This window comes from Podarcis muralis, chromosome 6, assembly GCF_964188315.1.
Source record: "Podarcis muralis chromosome 6, rPodMur119.hap1.1, whole genome shotgun sequence".
Taxonomy (NCBI): Eukaryota; Metazoa; Chordata; class Lepidosauria; order Squamata; family Lacertidae; genus Podarcis; species Podarcis muralis.
Genome location: NC_135660.1, coordinates 97,441,852 through 97,461,216, shown reverse-complemented (window position 1 = coordinate 97,461,216; position 19,365 = coordinate 97,441,852). Strand labels below are relative to the sequence as shown.

The 19,365-nt window shown below is 46.6% G+C and overlaps 1 protein-coding gene across 1 annotated transcript in view; it reads right to left on the bottom strand.

Moving 5' to 3' along the window:
* The window catches only part of PARVB (parvin beta), a 44,202-nt gene extending 27,596 nt beyond the window's left edge, over positions 1–16,606 (bottom strand). Inside the window, exons 1-2 of the mRNA XM_028728718.2 lie at positions 16,346–16,606; positions 90–179 (exon numbers count right to left, since the gene is read on the bottom strand). Of these exons, the coding sequence (XP_028584551.1) occupies positions 90–179; positions 16,346–16,460 (205 nt within the window). The 5' untranslated portion in view covers positions 16,461–16,606. The remainder of the gene's footprint in view (positions 1–89; positions 180–16,345) is intronic.
* Between the last annotated feature and the right edge of the window lie 2,759 nt (positions 16,607–19,365).

Below are 19,365 nucleotides of genomic sequence, written 5' to 3'. Positions count from 1 at the left end.
CAGGCCTGATCCCTCTGTTCTCCCTCCACAGGAACTGAAGCTCTTTTGTTTAGATCTCTTAATCCACAAGTAGCATTTATATACTGTACCGAGTAAAGTATCTTCCGGGTGCAGATCAGGGAGCGCCGGGGACATCGGCGCGTTGATAGCATTTTTACCCTCTTCTTGCAGGTCAGTCACTGGAAAAAAGGGAAACCCAACAGGCATTAGTAAATGCACAGTTTGTCCATTTGCTTCCCTTTTATTCAGAGTAGAGCCAAACATTCCTCAGGTTCATTTTTGCACTGGAATGTAATTGTTTTAGTGAAGAGCTCCCCTGCTCTCTCACACACAAACACACACAAACTCTCTCTCTCTTTTGTGGCTGTTTGCAGCCATCCTAATCGGCAGCTGCCTTTCTGAGGCTGTGTAAACACAAGACATTTAAAGCACACACACACACCTGCAAAGAACCCTGGGAACTGTAGCGTCCTCCCCACAAAACTACCATTCCCAGCACCCTTAACAAACTACAATTCCTGGGATTCGGGGGTGCGGGGAATGTGCTTTAAATGTATGGTGTGTACACAGCCAGAGACTATTTCTCCCTTCGCCTCATTCCCCCTCACATGATCCAGAGCCATCAAATGACGCACTGGAGAGATGATGTCACAACACACAACGCACAAGGTAGTTGAAGCTCCTTTTGAGTGAGGTCAAAGCTGACAAGTAAGTGCTATTTAGCACTTCTGTAGTAAACACCAAGTTGACTTACCTACGGCACAAGACTCAGCTATACAGCTGCAAATAAAACGTTTTAAGTGTGTTTTAACTGCAAAGACACTAGATGGCGATGTTTAGAACATTTTTTTTATACATATCTAGATTCCACCTGGAACTAGGACAGGGAAAAACATGAGGACATCACAGCACATAGTTTCATAGCTAATTATTACAGATGGGTGGGTTCATAGGAGCACATTTTGTGGCAGGGAATTTCATTAGCGCAAGCAGGTTCTGAGCTCTGGGTGCAGATTTCAGATTAAAACTGCAGAGTGGAAGGAAATGACATTTTTTCTGCCCCCCCCCCCTGAAGACTGGAGAAGAGACCCTCTTAAGCAGGGGTAGGCAACCTAAGGGGCCAGATGCGGCCCAATCACCTTCTCAGTCCGGCCCGCGGACGGTCCGGGAATCAGTGTGTTTTTACATGAGTAGAATGTGTCCTTTTATTTAAAATGCATCTCTGGGTTATTTGTGGGGCATAGGAATTCGTTCATTTCCCCCCCCAAAAAAAAATATAGTCCAGCCCCCCCCCAAGGTCTGAGGGACAGTGGACCGGCCCCCTGCTGAAAAAGTTAATACTTAAGAGTATTAGGGGGGTGGGCTGGGGAAGGACCAGATCATGTGAAAAATGAACATAAGACTTTAGCTTAAGTTCTTTCATTTTCAGCTTTGTATTCTTGTTATTAAAATGTGCACCTAGACATTCCATTGTTGCGCCCGTAACCTAGGTTTAAGATGCCATTTAGCTCCTCGCTTTCATGCCTCAGTTTCTAACACTGAGTGAAGAAGGCAAAAGTCTCCCAGGATCCTCTGCAGAGTGGGAAGGGAAGAGAGAACATGAGCTGTCAAGTGTTCACAGTGCTTTGTACTTCACACCAATTATTTGCTGCCCTAATTAGCACAAGCTGAATAAGGAGATTTAAATGGGAAAACAAGAGAGACTTTAGTTGGCCCATATAATGAGGCACACAGCCATGTCGGAGTCCAGCAAGCTCCTTGGTTTAAAATTTCAGAAGTAAAGAGCAATCTATTCCTCTGAGTGGTGCATCAATAAAACTGCTAGCCCATTTAGAAAGGTAAGCGGGGTCTCGTCTGGTTTCAAAATGGATGTTGAGGTTGGTTCATCGCAGTGTGTTGAACTAAATGATCCCTGGAGTCTCTTCCAAGTCTACAGTTGTATGTTTCCATTTCTATGTTCAAACATCCACTCAGCTCTAACCTTCCTCTCCCATATATTGGACACTGGAGGGGGGCAGGGAGCAAATACACAGCAAAATTCCTGCTGTTGGATTACTCGGGAGCAGAGAACATCTCCAACAATAACGGAACACCTCCATCTGCCCACATGCTGAATGGATGAGAATTATAATTCTTATAACAGACACGCAAGGTTTGTGCTGGACGCCAAAACCAAGTCCCCAGGGGATGAGCGTACAATGATTTAACAGCAGGTTTCCTCATGACTGTACTCAAATGTGAGCTCATTCCAAATTATGGCAGGATATGAAGCATATCTGGATTCCTCAAGAATGAGGCACAGACCACAAAGCCAATCCTGCACTTTGCATGTGGGCCTTTTAAAATCCACTGGGCCTCCAAACGGCTGGCCAGATGAAGTTTGCAATTGTGGGTTCTGAATAAAAGGAAGCTCCTTGTTTCTACAGCATAATTTTGCTAAAGAAACAGAAGCAAAATTGCCAACTATTATTTTATGGCACTGGTCAGCAAAACTGCATCCTGGCATGTGACCAGTAATGGGATTGAAACGTTTGTAAACTTCAAAAATGGCCCAGCAAATATCCATTTCTTATCGATCCCACTCTGCCAATCTCAATGCTGTTTTCTTAGCAAGTCTAACTTTAGCTCCCTCAAAAGTGTTTTCCTTAGAGTAATTGCTTCAAGCCCAAAAACTGCTTGAGGAGGGAAATACATGGAAAATGTTATGGCTATAAACTAAGACCAATGAAGGATTTCAAGGTGGTGTTTGCCAACTCTTTAACCAACCCCACTCCTACGCCTTGTTCTGCCAACATCAGAAGGCCAGAATGCTGAATTTTTCAGGTCCAGAGCCCTGGGAACAGATCTTTCTGCTTAGGTGGCAATCCTATGCATATGATATCAACAACTGCTGCAAACGTGATCATCACATCATGACGATGCGTGTTTTGTATTTAAATAACCTTAGTTCTGGGTCCAACACCAGTGATATCTCTGCACTTGGACAGACTCGCACACACAGCTCTAGTTAACCTGAAGTGCTGTTGTTGTGCCAGCCAATCTAGCATCACTGCGCCACCGCAAAGCATGCTCTCAGGCTCATATTACAAGCAAGCTCGTTTTCTAGTGTTGAAATCAATGGCATCGGTTTCTCTTTCCCTCCCGCCCCACCTTCAACTATTTGCAATCTCTGGAACGGATCATGTCCTGCATTTCCCAAACACCCCCGTGGACTCGGAAGCTGGCAGAGGAACTAAAATGTGGAACTAAAAATAAATCATGCCCAATGATCCTCCCCATTCTGCAATTCAACAAAGAGCAGGCAGGTGGGGGTGAGAGAGAAAGAGAGAGAATATGCTCTGTCCTTAATTTTATTTTTTTATTTTTAAATCCCACTTGCCAAGACTGCTGAGCTGTGCTCTATTTCTGAACTAAGCACTAAGCTGGCAAGGAGAGCATCAAATGTCCCAATGAAGAAAACTCCCAAACCTCATCACATTACCACTTGCTCTGGGACGGAAAACTTAAGCTCACCGCCAGGAAATATTCCTCTTCATGCAGGTAGTTCTAGAAGTTGGGGGGGGGGAGTTAGTGGAGAGTCACACATTTTCCTACCTCCCGTTTTCTTGCGTTTTTTACAAAGCAGGCCTGCCATTCCGGCCCCTTGGAATGTAAGGCTACGTATTGCTGCAGACCAGACTTGGAGAGTCCCAAATGTCTAAAAAGGAAGGAGGCAGATGGACAGGAACTGACCTGCAAGCCTGGGTTAATTTGGTCGCAGTGACATGGGAGGAGACGGCCGGGCAGCAGCCGTTGTGAGGGGTGGGAAGAGGAGGGTGGAAGAGAAGCACATGGCAGGGCAAAACTCACGAAGAATGGGCTGCCAGCACCACAGCCAAATCCTCTGCCACTTTCTCCAAGCCTGAACGGAGGGAGGAGGCCCTTCTCCTCTTGCTACCAGTTTGTGATCCTGCCTGGTAAGTCTGTCATTATGCCGTGTGGAGAGCCTGGCTCTCAGCGTTGCAAAGACCTCTGGGGTGCAAGAGCGCCTCTGCAACTGCCCCACATCACACTTTCACCTCCATGGGATTTCCAGGTGTGGAGGCTGCCCAGGGCGCGAAAAACTGAGAGGAGGCTGTGCCTTTACTACAAGAGTCCCCCCGCTCCCCAGCCATAGCAACCCCTTTATTCCCCCACCCACCAAGAGATCAACCATTTGCTGTAGGAGAAACCAACTTTTTATTCATTCATTCATTCGCTGCGTTTATCTCTCTCTTTTTTCTCCAAGGAGCTATGTGGTGTACAATGTCCACCCCTTCTCCTTCAATCCCGGCAACAACCCTGTGAGGTAGGTTAGGCTGAGAGACAGCGGCCCCCCCAAGGTCACCTAGTGGCCATGTGGGGAATGAAGGAGTGAATCTTTATTTGCGTCAGCCATCGGCCATAGCAATAAAACAACAATACGATATACAAAGAATAGTAATAAAAATAAAAAGTCGATTATATAAAATACATTTTAGGGTTTTGGGCCATGTGGGGATTTGAACCCGTGTCTGCCAGGTCCTAGTCCAACCTTCTAACTATTACACCACTCAAGGGCACCAACCTACTCTCTGCCCCAGGTGCCCCCCAGTGGAAGGAGGAGGTTCAGCACCATCTGGACGAAGTTCAAGTTACAGCCTACTTATTATGTCCCACAGAATTTTGTTGGAACCCTTAGGAACTGAGCCGGCTCCTTCCCTCCGCCCCAGCCAGCCTGGTCCACGGTCTGAAGCGATGGGACTGGAGGTGGAGATGTTGATGACACCAGCAATTGTCCCTTGGAGATCAGTTTTAAATAGTTTTAACATTGTGCGCTGCCCTGGAAATATTTACATTGAAGGGCAATATTTTTTATTTTAAAAATGAATAGATAATAAAATTATTTGCCGTCACCACCTCACTAGGCTCCAGTAACAGATGGATAAAGGAATGGCAGTCATGGGGCAATTGTCATGGTTCCTTCCTCTCTATGTTAACATAACAGCACAGTAAGAATCCACAGGGAATTAGCCCTCAGATACCGTTAATATGAGAAGTTGGCTACAGTGTGCTGCTGACAACCCCAAGGTTGCAGGTTCAATCCCCATATGGGATGGCTACATATTCCTGCATTGAAGGGGGTTGGACTAGTTGATCTTCAGGGTCCCTTCCAACTCTACCATTCTATGTTTAAAAATTGCTTTTAACCCCTTCCCCTTCAGCTAAAAAAGCCAATGCAATTCTGGGCTGCATCAATAGGAGTATAGCATCTAGATCAAGGGAAGTAATAGGGCCACTGTATTCTGCTCTGGTCAGACCTCACCTGGAGTACTGTGTCCAGTTCTGGGCACCACAGTTCAAGAAGGACACTGACAAACTGGAACGTGTCCAGAGGAGGGCAACCAAAATGGTCAAAGGCCTGGAAACGATGCCTTATGAGGAACGGCTAAGGGAGCTGGGCATGTTTAGCCTGGAGAAGAGGAGGTTAAGGGGTGATATGATAGCCATGTTCAAATATATAAAAGGATGTCATATAGAGGAGGGAGAAAGGTTGTTTTCTGCTGCTCCAGAGAAGCGGACACGGAGCAATGGATCCAAACTGCAGGAAAGAAGATTCCACCTAAACATTAGGAAGAACTTCCTGACAGTAAGAGCTGTTCAACAGTGGAATTTGCTGCCAAGGAGTGTGGTGGAGTCTCCTTCTTTGGAGGTCTTTAAGCAGAGGCTTGACAACCATATGTCAGGAGTGCTCTGATGGTGTTTCCTGCTTGGCAGGGGGTTGGACTCGATGGCCCTTGTGGTCTCTTCCAACTCTATGATTCTATGATTCTATGATTCCATTTTAATCACACCTTACAAAATACTCTTAGACAAACAAGCTGCAATTTCCCTGTCTACAGCAGACGAAAAACCCCGAAGTTCAAAGCCAGCAGCACCTTGAAGTTCGCTGCAGCCGCTTTCTAAATCCTAACAATCGAGTTTCTTCTTAATGGCCATCAGCAGTCTGGCTGCTTGGAAAAGCAAGCCGGATGATAACTGCTATTTAATTTTAGCTGCAGTTATTTCTGATCCAAGGCCTGAACCTCGCAGTATTGCAAAACAGCAGCTGTCATGATGATGTTGAATAGAGCGGCTAATTATGGGACAGAGGACACAGTATCTTCCGCCTAAGTGAAGCCACAATGGTGCTCTGCCCGGCTTTTAGGAGAGCATAAAGGATAGTTGCGGACCTCTTGGAGAGCTGCAGTAGCGAACTTCCTGGCCGTGTCAAAGAGAGTCTTGCAAAGAGGTCCCTCAAAGTAACCAGCCCTCTGATGGGTTCTCTTCCAGCCCACCTGCTGCCATGTGTCAGTCATTTCTGGCAGACAGGAGACATGAGAAAAAGCAAGGACCAGCTCATCTCCCGTGTTCACTCTGGTCACCTGGAGATATTTATTCCTTGCAGGTAACCAGAAGAATTGAGATTTTTACAAACAGTAAATCCAATCGACTAACAATCTTTGCCTCATTTTTCTCCATTTGTAGAATGGAAACAGGTACCACCTCCATCCTGGAGAGACTTGAAATTGCAATTTGGATACATGAGCAACACCCAGTGCATTTTCTGTGCTTCTTTGTACTTTTCTGTCTGTGTCTGAATTGGCTGGCCATTGTTTCCAAAGCACTTTGAAATCACGGAGTAAATGAGATGGAGCTCCCTCCAAGAACCGCTCCTCTCTCCAGGAAGAGCTACATCCACTGGAAGACTCACTTCTTTGTATGTGGATTGAAGGTCAAGGCATAATTATGACAGAGGGCTATATACATGTAATTTTGTGTTTTATTATGATTATTACTGGTGTTAATTTTACTCTTCTTATTTCTCTGTTCCTTTCTTCTCCTCCTTCTTTCTTTCCCCCTTTCTTTTCTTGTTCTATCTTTCCTCTCTTTCTTGTCTTTTTGATTCTATTTGTTCTAGAAACTATTTTTATTGGATTGCGAAAACTTTAATAAATATCTGTGGGGGGAGGGAGGGAGGGCTACATCAAGGTAGTCAGCCTGCTGCCCTCCAAATGTTGACAGACTATTATCCTAACATTGCTGGCCATGCTGCCTACAAGGGCTGACAGCTGGAGTTCAACAGCAGCTGGAGGGCACCATTCTGGCAATAGCATGTCCCCCCCCCTTCTTCAAACCCCTCTTTTCCCATGTGGCCCTTGGCATGGCCATCTCAGTCCCTATCTGCCACCTGCAATAAGGCTTAGATTTATACAACGGCACTTTCTCATATCCATCCCTTATTACCTGTGCTGCTTTCTCCCCTCCTTTGCCTAACCCTCATGCAAAATCTACTACTTTGTAAGCTCCTCAGGGCAGAGCCCTTTCATTTGGGGTGTCACTCTGTAAACTGCCAAGGACGTTGGTGGTAACAGTTATCATTGTTCAGACTTATAAATCCATTGGCTCATGACTGAAGTATCAAAACTCCACAAAGTGATCATATCACTTTGCCCATTTTCATTTTTTCCCTCTTAACCTCCAAAACAAGGGGGGGGGCGCTGTTTAAGAGCCAGTGATGAGCAAACTGCTCCTCCATGACACCAGCCAACAACCCAAAGCACATTCAGCCCGGTTTTATCAAATTAACTCTGTATCTGGAATGCAGTAAGCAACCTCAGCTCCCTATTCTTTTATATTCCCAACAAGCTGGGCATATGTTAGGATTAGTTCTCCCCAAGGATTATAGCTGGTGGCTCTTATAAATAAGCTCTTTTGATCAAGTTCACCAGTTCAGCAACAGCAGCCGACCCAGCATCAAGCAGCAAATCAGCAATAGAAAGGAACTGAAGAGTTCCCATTCAACCTGGAAAAGCCCCATGTTTCCAACAGAAAATCTTTGTCTAGATGTGATGCAAAGGAACACATATCTACACTGCAACGGCTTAAAAGCAAAAGGAAGGAGGAGAAATAAATCATTACAAGACCACAGAACTCACTGCTAAAAAGGATGGTCAATCCGAGGTCAGGGACAAAAGTTGATTCCACCCCTGCTTCAGTTTGCAGAAGTCCAACTGCAATGCATTACTTGCAACATCTTGGGTAATTGTTAAGAATTTGAAGGATAGGCACAGTTTGGGGAACACAAGTGACGGTGCAGGAAGGCTAGGCAGAAGATGATAAAAACATGCTCCACCCTTCTCCTCTTTATGTGCATTTCCCCCCAGCAAGCTGCAACCAGCTAGGCCTGGCAAGTTTGGGAATAATGGCCTGGCTTGCACATACGATAAGCCACGGCTGATTTAGCCAAAGTGTAATTTGTCTGAATGTCTGAGCACATCCAAGAGGCTAACCATGGCTTGCTTTCTGGCAGCAAAGCACAATGTTAAGCCATGGTTGCTGTTGGCTTATGAGCCATGGCTTGTTTTCTAACATTGCCTTGGCGTTACGTCCAAATCCAACAGCCTTGTGGTTAGGCCACCAGAGATGCTCACCAGGATACAGCAGCTGGAAAAGAAAGCAATGGCATTGCGCCATGGGTTTTGCTATGCTATGCTAGTTACCTGGGAAGGCACAGCTTTTAATAATAATAATAAGAAGAAGAAGAAGAAGAAGAATGCCTGTGTATAATGAAATTAAACGAGCCTCCATCCCATCCCCAAACACTCAATCTCTTCTCAAACAACACACCACCTCGCAAGTCAATTTCGCTATGTTATTTTTTGTTCAACAGCTCAACAGCCCATGGATAGAAGCTATTTTTTAGACTGTTGGTATGGCTGATTATACTTCTATATCTCCTGCCTGAGGGTAGAAGATTAAAGAAGTGATGGCCAGGGTGTGAGTCATCCCTGAGAATTTTTCTCACTCTCCTAAGGCAACAATCCCTTGCGATGCGGGCTAGATGCTAAAACCAAGAAAAGACCAGTAAAACACAGGCTGCCCTGGTTAGTAAACGGGGTTATTTAATTTTGGCACTCTTTCCTCAAGATCCCGAAATGTCTGAATGGCATTAGTAGGAATTTAATGGACCTATGTAGAAAATAAGTCTCACTGAGCCTGGGATAAAAGAAGAGAGCTGTAGAATTTTATTTCATGGTTCTGGAGACACCCCCCTCACCTCCCGTTACTTTCTTACACTTTCCAAGTTCCTTTCTTGGCAGGAGAGTATTCGAGCAAATTATCACTGCAGTACATTCTCCAAATGCAGCAGAGCAGTTTGAAAATTATTTCAGGCATAACAGCAACTGTCTTCCCAGTGAAGCTTAGACATTATTTCCAGACAAAGTGAGCAGATGATGAAGTTGAGGGTTTAGCAAAAGGGTGAAAGCTGCATCCCAACAGAAGAGCCAGGAAGAAGTACACACAACCAGTCTATTCAGAAACAAGTGAGCAGAGGCAAGCCTTGAGCTCACAGCATCCCAACTCCCCTTTCCCTATGCTTGAGGGCGATTAAAAGCTCCCTATCTTGATGTGGAGCAAACCATACTTCCTTCCTAAACACACTTCCTTGGAAGAAGCCCCACTGAACACAACGAGACTGAATGATGAGTAAACATGCATTATTTAATGGCTTCCTACACTTCTACTGAATTGGGTTTTTAGTGATGTGACATAGGATAGCTGCCAGGCTCAGTCTCTGCAGCATATTTACTAATTCTCCACTACAGTGGTACCTCGGGTTCCATACGCTTCAGGTTACAGACTCCGCTAACCCAGAAATAGTACCTCGGGTTAAGAACTTTGCTTCAGGATGAGAACAGAAATTGTGCTCCAGCGGCGTGGCGGCAGCGGGAGGCCCCATTAGCTAAAGTGGTGCTTCAGGTTAAGAACAGTTTCAGGTTAAGAACGGACCTCCGGAACGAATTAAGTACTTAACCAGAGGTACCACTGTATTCTGCTATAACCAGGGGAAGCCACAGAAAGACTCTGCCCAAGCCAGCTTCTGAAAGTTTCTCTCTAAGCTTCTGAAAGTCTCTTTCTGTGCTTTGAGTTTCGTAGTTTAACTCTTCAAATTGTAACTTGTAAAAGGCAGGTGCTTACCCAAAGGTCTCCGAATTGCGTGTCCACATTTGAACCACACCTTTCTAATCCCAATCCCAATGTTGCATTAAGATAGAGGACAATGAAATTTCAAAATGCATTTGAGCTACTTTATTAGCCTTCCCCCACAACATACACACTTTAGTATAGTGGAAGTTTAACGTGTGTGTGTGTGTGTGTGTGTGTGTGTGTGTGTGTGTTTTATAGCCAAGGAACTTCTGCGGAATTTTCCACTATGTGGTCAAAAGAAAAATAAAGAAGAGAGAAAATTATCTCAGTGAAACCAGAGACAAAATGCTTCCTTTCTCATACACACACACTCACACTTAAAATAAAGTACATCTTTACTACCCATGCTAATTTTGTCATTAATGATTGGGGATTATCCCAGGTAATATCCTTGTAAGGTTATTCCAATTTATCCTCACAACAGCCAACGAGGTAAATATGGTAGAAATTTGGAGACTGGCCCAAGGTCACCATATACACTTCATAGCTAATCAAGGATTTGAATCCAGGTCTCCAGGTCCAAGTCCAGCATTCTCTCTGCTATGCTTACGCAAAAGCTTGCAATGCCAAGAAGCCCAAGCAATTTGCTAAGTCTGTAAATGGAAGATGCCTCAGTACTGTATTTCAAATACTGTCCATGGTTCATCAATACTCATCAAAACAACCCCCTTTGTAGACTCTCTACATGCCATCTCTTCATGGCCAGGTAGCTCTCACCAGGTCAGGTAAAACGTGGCCTCTGCTGTGCCACATCAGGCTGGACCGTGTCAGGTGTGGGGGGGACACAATGTCTCAGGGACTCCGCATGTTCAAAAGCACTTTTTACTTTAACATTACTTTGCATCAGGGATGTGGAAGGTGTGGCCCTCCAGAAGCTGTTGGACTACAACTCCCATCATCCTTGGTCCTTGATTCTGCTGCACCAGGCAAAAATGTTTCTTTCTAACCAGGCCTTTTATGGCCTTTTAAAAGTGTTTCTGGGAGGGGGGGTGTATTGGTTTTCATTTGACCCCATAGTTCTCAATCTCAGGTATAGTGGTTAGTGCTGGACCAGGACCTGGGAGACCAGGACTCAATTTCCCACTCAGCCATGAAGTCCAATGGGTGACATCGGGCCAGACACTGTCTCCATCGCTCTATCCTATCTCACAGGCTGTTGTGAAGATAAAATGAAAAGAACATAAGCTATGGGCATCCCTTTGAGCTCCTTGGAAGAAAGGTGCGATAGAAATGTAGCCGCAGCAGCAGCATCCAAGCGTAACAAAGCCTGCAGTTGCTTTTGTTCGCATGCACCCTTTGCAAACACTCCTCTTTTGCCATTGTCACCTCTCTTCTCTGCTTTTGCCATCCCTTGTGTTTCCCCACTTAACCACTTCAACAGCCTAAACCCAAATTCAGCCTCGTTGGTTAAGCTACTCCTATCAAAAGAAAAGAAAACAGCACAATGCTGCTTACTAAGGAAGTCCACTTTGTTCCCAGCTAATTAAAGAAGCGGCATCAATTCAGCTGAGAAGATTCCTCTAGCCAAAAAGCTGCGCTCATAACACAACCTGGCAAAACCTGGCAAAACAACAGCCAAACTCAGCAGAACCCAGCGCACTTGGCAGTTGCTGAGTGCAGCAATAAATTCACAGGAATCAGGATCCACCATTATGGACTGTGTGTGCTCGGTTACAAGGCAAACTTTTACAACCCAAGAAGGACCTTCACATAAACAACACAACATTCACCTGTTGTTCCATTCAGCTTTCAAATTAGACTGTTTCACACAAACCTTTACTCTACAAGCAAGAGGTCACATTTAAGGTAGACGACTAAAGTGTGAACTGCCTGCCTTGGGACTCTCTGGAAAGGAAAGATCAGGGAAGATCTTCTCTAAAGACAAAGGGTTCCAAAGATACCGGGATGGTCATGGCACAGTAATTTTAAATGCATGTGCACGGACACCACAGTAATACATGGGAGAACAGTTAGTGCAAGAGTGGGAGGCCATAGATAGGGATCTCCTGAGAGATCTCTGGCTAACGTACAGTAAATAGGCCAAGATTTCTGGCTCCCAATTGTTTGACAATGGCAACAAGAAAATGAATCCCAAATGGGAATTAATCAGCTGAAACAAAGAAAAGTCAAAGAACTGATTTGTGGGCAGAAGGACTGTGGACCCAGGTCCATCCTGGCACTCAAAGCAAAGCCCTCTGCTCAGCAGCTGCTCAAACACACCCAGCTCTTTAATTCGGAGCACCTGGCTCTTATTGCTGGATCATAAGGTTCTTTCAAATAAAACACAAAGTAGATCCCGCAAGCCTAAGTCAGTGGGTCATGAGAAACAAACATTAAAGAATCTTGTGTGTATCCACACGCAGTTGACTGCTCTGGTCAATTTGCTGCCTTCCCACTGAGAACCAATAATTCCTCTGCAACTGTCTATGAGGCCCATTGTGTTCATACAATCACTCATCCTACCCTCAGCTGACACCTTTCTACGGCCTAGGCGCGTGGGTAGGCAAACTAAGGCCCAGGGGCCAGGGCCAGCCCAGTCGCCTTCTCAATCCGACTCGCGGACAGTCCAGCGTGTTTTCACATGAGTAGAATGTGTGTTTTTATTTAGAATGCATCTCTGGGTTATTTGTGGGGCTTAGGAATTCATTCTCCCCCCCCCAAAAAAAAAATATAGTCCGGCCCCCCACAAAGTCTGAGAGACAGTGGACCAGCACCCTGCTGAAAAAGTTTGCTGACCCTTGGCCCAGGGCATCAGAAAGGGCACAAAGGCCAAACTGACTCACCAGCACTGGTCTGTATGGGAAACTGAACAACAGATTAATGGCCAATAACCTTGAGCGGGTCTTTCCATCACTGCTGGCAAGCACTGGATCAAATTAAGCCCCAGCTCTAAGCACATCATTTTACAGCTTGGGAACAGATGATCTAGAGAAAACAGCTGCAAACCTTTGCATTTTAAAATGTTAATAATGAAAGGAAATGTGGCAAGCTAGGAAGTCCGGCAGGAAAGGGAGGGGGAAGGGAAGCAACTTCCTTTGATCCACATTGGGAAGCGATGCGCTTGTGTTTATCTTCTTGAAAACTACAGTTCTCAGCATGCTTACAATGGAGTAAGTCCTCCTGCACCCACCCAGTGGGACTTAATTTCCAAGGGAACGTGTTTAAGGTCAGGCTCCATCAGGGTGCGATCCTAAACAAGGCCCTGGAAATTCTGCAGAATTTTTCCAAGTAAATATCCTAATTCAGATGCCATCTTGGGCAGCCTTTGGTGCATGCCATGAAACTGGTTCCATGCTTAAAGTTCAACTGTTCTACTTGCAAAGGTCACATGCTGGTGCCATGCTCCCCTGGCACGCCAACACTAAGTGTAGGCAAGGAAGTCCAGGAAACAGATGAGTTTTCTTACAAGGCATTACATTTAAATAGGACCTAAGGGCTCCACTGTTAAGTTCATTTAAAATGAGTTGTTTTAATAGCCATTCAAAAGAATGCTGGTAACACTTCCCCAATCTTTTACATCAAAGCCAAGAACATTTTTGATCAGCTTAGAAATCAAAACAGACACAACTGAAGGAAGTGACTGCTGGATTTCCTGCCAGTTGACTGCAGCTTAGTCCTCATGTGCTCATTGCAACATTTTTCTAAACCCTGTGCAACTTTCACAACAACAAACTCAACTTATGACTTGGAAATTTATTACTAATTTGTTCCCTACCCATCTGAAGCCACTCTGGGCAGCTTCCCTCGAAGCAAGCTGCTCCTTCTAACTCAGGACGGTCTGCTCTACCCGCTGACCAACAGGAGTCCTCCAGGGTTTCAGGCAGGAGTCTATCCCAGTACACCAAGGATTGAACCTGCGACCTTCTGTCTGCAAGACACTTACCAGATCTGTTGGCATCACAACTGCCCCGTATGAATGGGGAATGTGCCCTAAAAGACACCCAATGCCCCCCTGTTTCTTCACATTGAACTTCCAAATAAACATGAATAGGACTGGGAGGTGTAAGCCGCTTTCCCCCCTGTGAACTGCTTTGAGAACAGATTTACTTGTGAAAAAAGTTGCATATAAATAACCTGGAGCTGGGGAGGTGGAGAGAAAATACCACTAGCCTATACAATGGTGGATTAGCATCCAGTTTCTGGTGTGCAATGAACCACATTTCAAGACAGAGTAGAGCAATTTTTGTGGAGTTGGGTTTAGCTCAAGGGTATCTTTTAGACAAGCAATTTTTCCACCCGTGCTTAAACCCCCCCTGTCAGGTGGTAGTAAGATGCAATGAGATTTAACTCAGGGATAGGAAATCTCTGGCCCCCAGGTATGTCCAATGGTGAGGAGAGCTGTAGTTGTGCAACGCCGCCGCCTCCTCTATCAAGGACTCCTTCAGACAAGCGATTTGTTGAACATCCATCCCCATTTGTTTGCACAAAGTCTGTGCAGAGGTTAAATCATATTTGCTGTTTATTGAGCACTTGTTCCAATTTCTGGGGTGGTTAAGAAATACATCCATTTAAATACGTCTCGGCTACAATGTGAAATTAGTCAAAGGATTCTGATTTACTTGTGTAAAGATTTCAAAGAATGGCTTGTTCAATGCTTCCCTTCTCAAGGGAAGTAATAGTGCCACTGTATTCTGCTCTGGTCAGACCTCACCTGGAGTACTGTGTCCAGTTCTGGGCACCACAGTTCAAGAAGGACACTGACAAACTGGAACGTGTCCAGAGGAGGGCAACCAAAATGGTCAAAGGTCTGGAAACGATGCCTTATGAGGAACGGCTAAGGGAGCTGGGCATGTTTAGCCTGGAGAAGAGGAGGTTAAGGGGTGATATGATAGCCATGTACAAATATATAAAAGGATGTCACATAGAGGAGGGAGAAAGGTTGTTTTCTGCTGCTCCAGAGAAGCGGACACGGAGCAATGGATCCAAACTACAAGAAAGAAGATTCCACCTAAACATTAGGAAGAACTTCCTGACAGTAAGAGCTGTTTGACAGTGGAATTTGCTGCCAAGGAGTGTGGTGGAGTCTCCTTCTTTGGAGGTCTTTAAGCAGAGGCTTGACAACCATATGTCAGGAGTGCTCTGATGGTGTTTCCTGCTTGGCAGGGGGTTGGACTCGATGGCCCTTGTGGTCTCTTCCAACTCTATGATTCTCTCTAAAGAGAGGGTGGGAACCCTCCACCCTCCCCCACCCTTCTATTCTAGGCCCTCACACTATATGTGTGTGAGTCTGCTAACCTCTTACATACTTTGATAAGTTGTCTCTCTACACTAATCATGACCTATATTTGAAGCACCAAGTTGCCACATTCCTTTCCCCAAACGTGCTTCCATCTGTGCCTTTAATAAAAAAAAGTTTTTCACTGGATGGGTGACCATGTGTTGAGATTCCGGCATTGCAAGGGGCTGGACTAGATGACCCTAGGGGTCCCTCCCAACTCTACGATTCTATGATACCATGGCAGGAAACGCTTCCCCTGCCATTTCTGCCTGCAGTGCACCTATCAAAGACATGGAAGCCCTCCAAAAAAGGGTGGGGACTTGTTTCGCTCCCTGCAAATCACCAATGATCTCATTTCTTGATCACCTTTACAACAACCGTGTGTGGTAGAAAGGCATCATTACAGTGGTACCTCGGGTTAAGTACTTAATTTGTTCCGGAGGTCCGTACTTAACCTGAAACTGTTCTTAAACTGAAGCACCACTTTAGCTAATGGGGCATCCCGCTGCCGCCGTGTGATTTCTGTTCTCATCCTGAAGCAAAGTTCTTAACCTGAAGCACTATTTCTGGGTTAGCAGAGTCTGTAACCTGAAGCATATGTAACCCGAGGTACCACTGTATTCCCAAATTGCAGAGAGGCAGGACGATACAGGGGTTTACAAACAGAGCTACCCGTCTGCAGTGCAAGTGAGATCTGAGCTGCTCTTCCAAGGGGAGCCCGTTGCGCCAGCTGGCACAGTCATTTGGCACAACTCCACCCCGCGGAAGCCTCCCTCATCTTGCAGGAGACAGAAGAGGACTCCTGGGGAACTTCTCCTCAGCCCCCTTCCCGCTCCATTGTCCCTGGCTCCCTCCACGAGAAAGTTTCCAGACAACTGGAAATAATCAGAGGGCGGCGGGCTGGGCTGGGCGCTTCGCATTCCGAGCGGAGAGGCAGCGCGCAGCTGCGATCCTAAGCCTCCTTCTAGGGCAGCCAGGGCTGCGCGAGTCCCCCCACCCCACACGGCAGCCCGCCGGGTCTTCCTCCTCCTCCTCGTCCTCCGGGCGCCCCGGGCCCCCCTCCCGGCTCTGCGCCCTCCCTCCCGGCGCCCCGCTCACCCTCTCGGGCTTTCTTCTTCCTGGCCAGCGTGCCGCCGAGCTTGCCCAGGAAGGACTCGTCCTTCTTCATCCTGTGCGGCCGCAGGGTGGGCGAGCGCACCGGCGTGGAGGACATGGGCGCGCCCGGGGCGGAGGCGGAGGGAGGGCGGCCAGAGGGAGACACGCAGCCCGCCGCGGGGCGCACCGGCCCGGCCAAGCGCAGCGTGAGGGGAGGCGGGGCGCGCGCGCGCGCAAGGGCGCATCCCCGCCGGGGACGGAGGGTCTGCCCAGGGAGCGCAGCGCCAGGCCGAGGGGCGGGTCCGGCGGCGGCGGCAGGAGGGGCTTCTCCTTCGCCGGCACCTCCGTAGCCTGGCTGAAACAAACGCCTGAACAAAGAGTAACGGGGGGTGGGGGGGTGGCTCTGCGCACGTGCCTCGCTCCAGAAGGGCCACCGCTCTCTAGAAAAAGGAAACTGAAGCCAGGTCGGCGGTTCTTCTGGGCATGTGCCGAGTGCCAATCTGCGAATCTGAGAAGGGGGAAGGGGACGAGTTCAGAGACTGAGCCCTGTTACCGGAAAAATCTGAGGGCTCCCTTGGACAAAAAGTAAAGACGCCAACCAGAGTAAATTGAAGCAAATCAGCAGCCTGTAGGCCTGGTCTTTATTGAAGAAAGACTGTCGCGACAGGGTGCTCCCCTCACTTGCAGGTGAGAGGAAAGACCCAGAAAGATGGTGTGCCAGACCTTATAAAAACTTTTGAAATTCCCCTCCTCTAGGTCAAGCCCACCCCCAGAAACATCATGCATACATTACAGAAAGGAGGGGTTGAGGGAGGAGTTGGTGGTAACCTGAGTGTCTTGTCACCTGGCTGGTTCCTCCTTTCCCCCTCCCCATGAGTCATTTTCTGATGACAAAAGGTAGTCGCAGTTTCCTGCCCCCTGAGGGAAGATCTGATCATTGTCCTTTGTTTCAGTCCATGCTGAATCCACTCCCATATGCAAGTTCTTTGTGATCTTGATAGGGACATCCTGTTGTTGTCACACACACACCACACACCCCCAATCGGACTGGGATGCCCCAGGCACTCTGGGCGGCTTCCAACAAATATAGAAACACAACAAAACATTTAAAAACTTCCCTATTCAGGACTGCCTTCAGATGTCTTCTAAGGTTGTCTAGTCACTTATGGGGGGGTATGGGAACACCACCTAGTGAGGCCTCTACAAGTGTTCCCATCACCCTTTCCCCACACCTTCTGGTAAGGGTATTGCCCACCTAGCAGTTCGAAAGCACCCTTAAGTGCAAGTAGATAAATAGGTACCGCTCTGGCGGGAAGGTAAACGGCGTTTCCGTTCGCTGCGCTGGTGCTGGCTCGCCAGAGCAGCTTCGTCACACTGGCCACGTGACCTGGAAGTGTCCTCAGACAGCACTGGCCCCCGGCCTCTTAAGCGAGATGGGCGCGCAACCCTGGAGTCGGTCACAACTGGCCCGTACGGGCAGGGGTACCTTTACCTTTATGACCCATGCAAAATATTATTTCACAATATGTAGCAGCGACACACATTATATGTGTGTGTGATTCCTTGGAGGTTTTTAAGCAGAGGTTGGATGGCCATCAATCACGGGGTTGGACTAGATGAGCCTTGGGATTCCTTCCAACTCTACAATCATCATGAAGCTGCAGGCTTATCAACATAGCGTTTCTGGCCTTTGCCAAAGCTGTAGATAATGTGAACAGAACAAGGAAAATATCCGTTGGAATGCAACAAATGTAGTTATCCAAATTTCTTATGACAAGTGACTGGGATATCACCAGAGTCTTATTGCTAGGAAAATGAGGATCATTCCCAAGCTGGTAGGGGAAATGTGATTTAGAGTGTTGTGTGGAACGCAGTTGCATGTGTGCCATGGACACCTATTGGACAGCACCTGTTACGTCACCAGTAGTGAGCAATGCATTTCTCTCCACCTACTAATGACAGGTATATTGCTTGTGACTCCAATACCAGTGGCCACCTTGCAAAGAGGAAACCTGCGTATTGCCTTCCTTGCACTGCTTCCTTCCTGGTCAAGCTTTAGAAGATTCTCCTTCCCAACTGCCATCGCCTCCCATCTCCATCACTGCTAGTACCATGTGGTAGCCATTCTGAGCTGTTTGAATGGGACCACTGCCCAGGCCTCAGGATCATCTTAACAGAAAATAAATGGTGATGCATCACCAGCACAGTAAACTGAAAATAACAGAAAAGTCACAGTAAACTGAAATTAACTGGAATTATACAATTATTGCTAAAATTAAAGAATGCACATACTGTGCATCATTACTGAACTAATACAAATATCTGGTTTACATCTGTGAGAACAGGATGCTGGACTAGATGGATCATTAGCCTGATCCAGCATGTTCTTACTATATAACTGGATGACATAATTAAAAGCTTAAGAGTGCATTTACCATCCTATAAAGATGAGACACAATGCACCAAGCGTTCCCTGCCTTTAGAGAGTCAAAGGTGCTCCTGTAACTGAAAGCAGTGGAAGAGCAGCCCTGGCTGGGCCTAGCTGTCGCTTCTCTTTGCAAGTCACCCACACCGTAGAAAGTGTAGGGCTTGTGTCCAGTAAAGATGAGTGAGACACCAAGCATTTAGTTCCTCTTTAATGGAAGAGGGACTGCTGAGCAGCAAAGTCAGGATCTAAAATAGCAGAACAGGAAGAAGCTCTGTTAGTCATCTAAACAGTTGCCTTTCCCTCGAGAAATGTTTTGATACGCCCTGAAAAACCGTCTCCGCTCACACATCTGCAAAGCAAGCCCTTTCAATATGGATACCAAACCCTAAACATGTTTAACTTGTACCTAAAAACAGCCTCCAGCGTTTTCTTCACATTTGTGAATAGCAGTCAAAAAAAATAGCCATGGGCAGAACTTTTCATGCTGCCTCAAGCACTGTGCTTTTTGATAAGAGTCCATTCATACATTCAACTGTGTGGCATCAAGTGATATGAAATGCATGTGTGAGCCAACCCTAACCCTCACTTTCTTTTT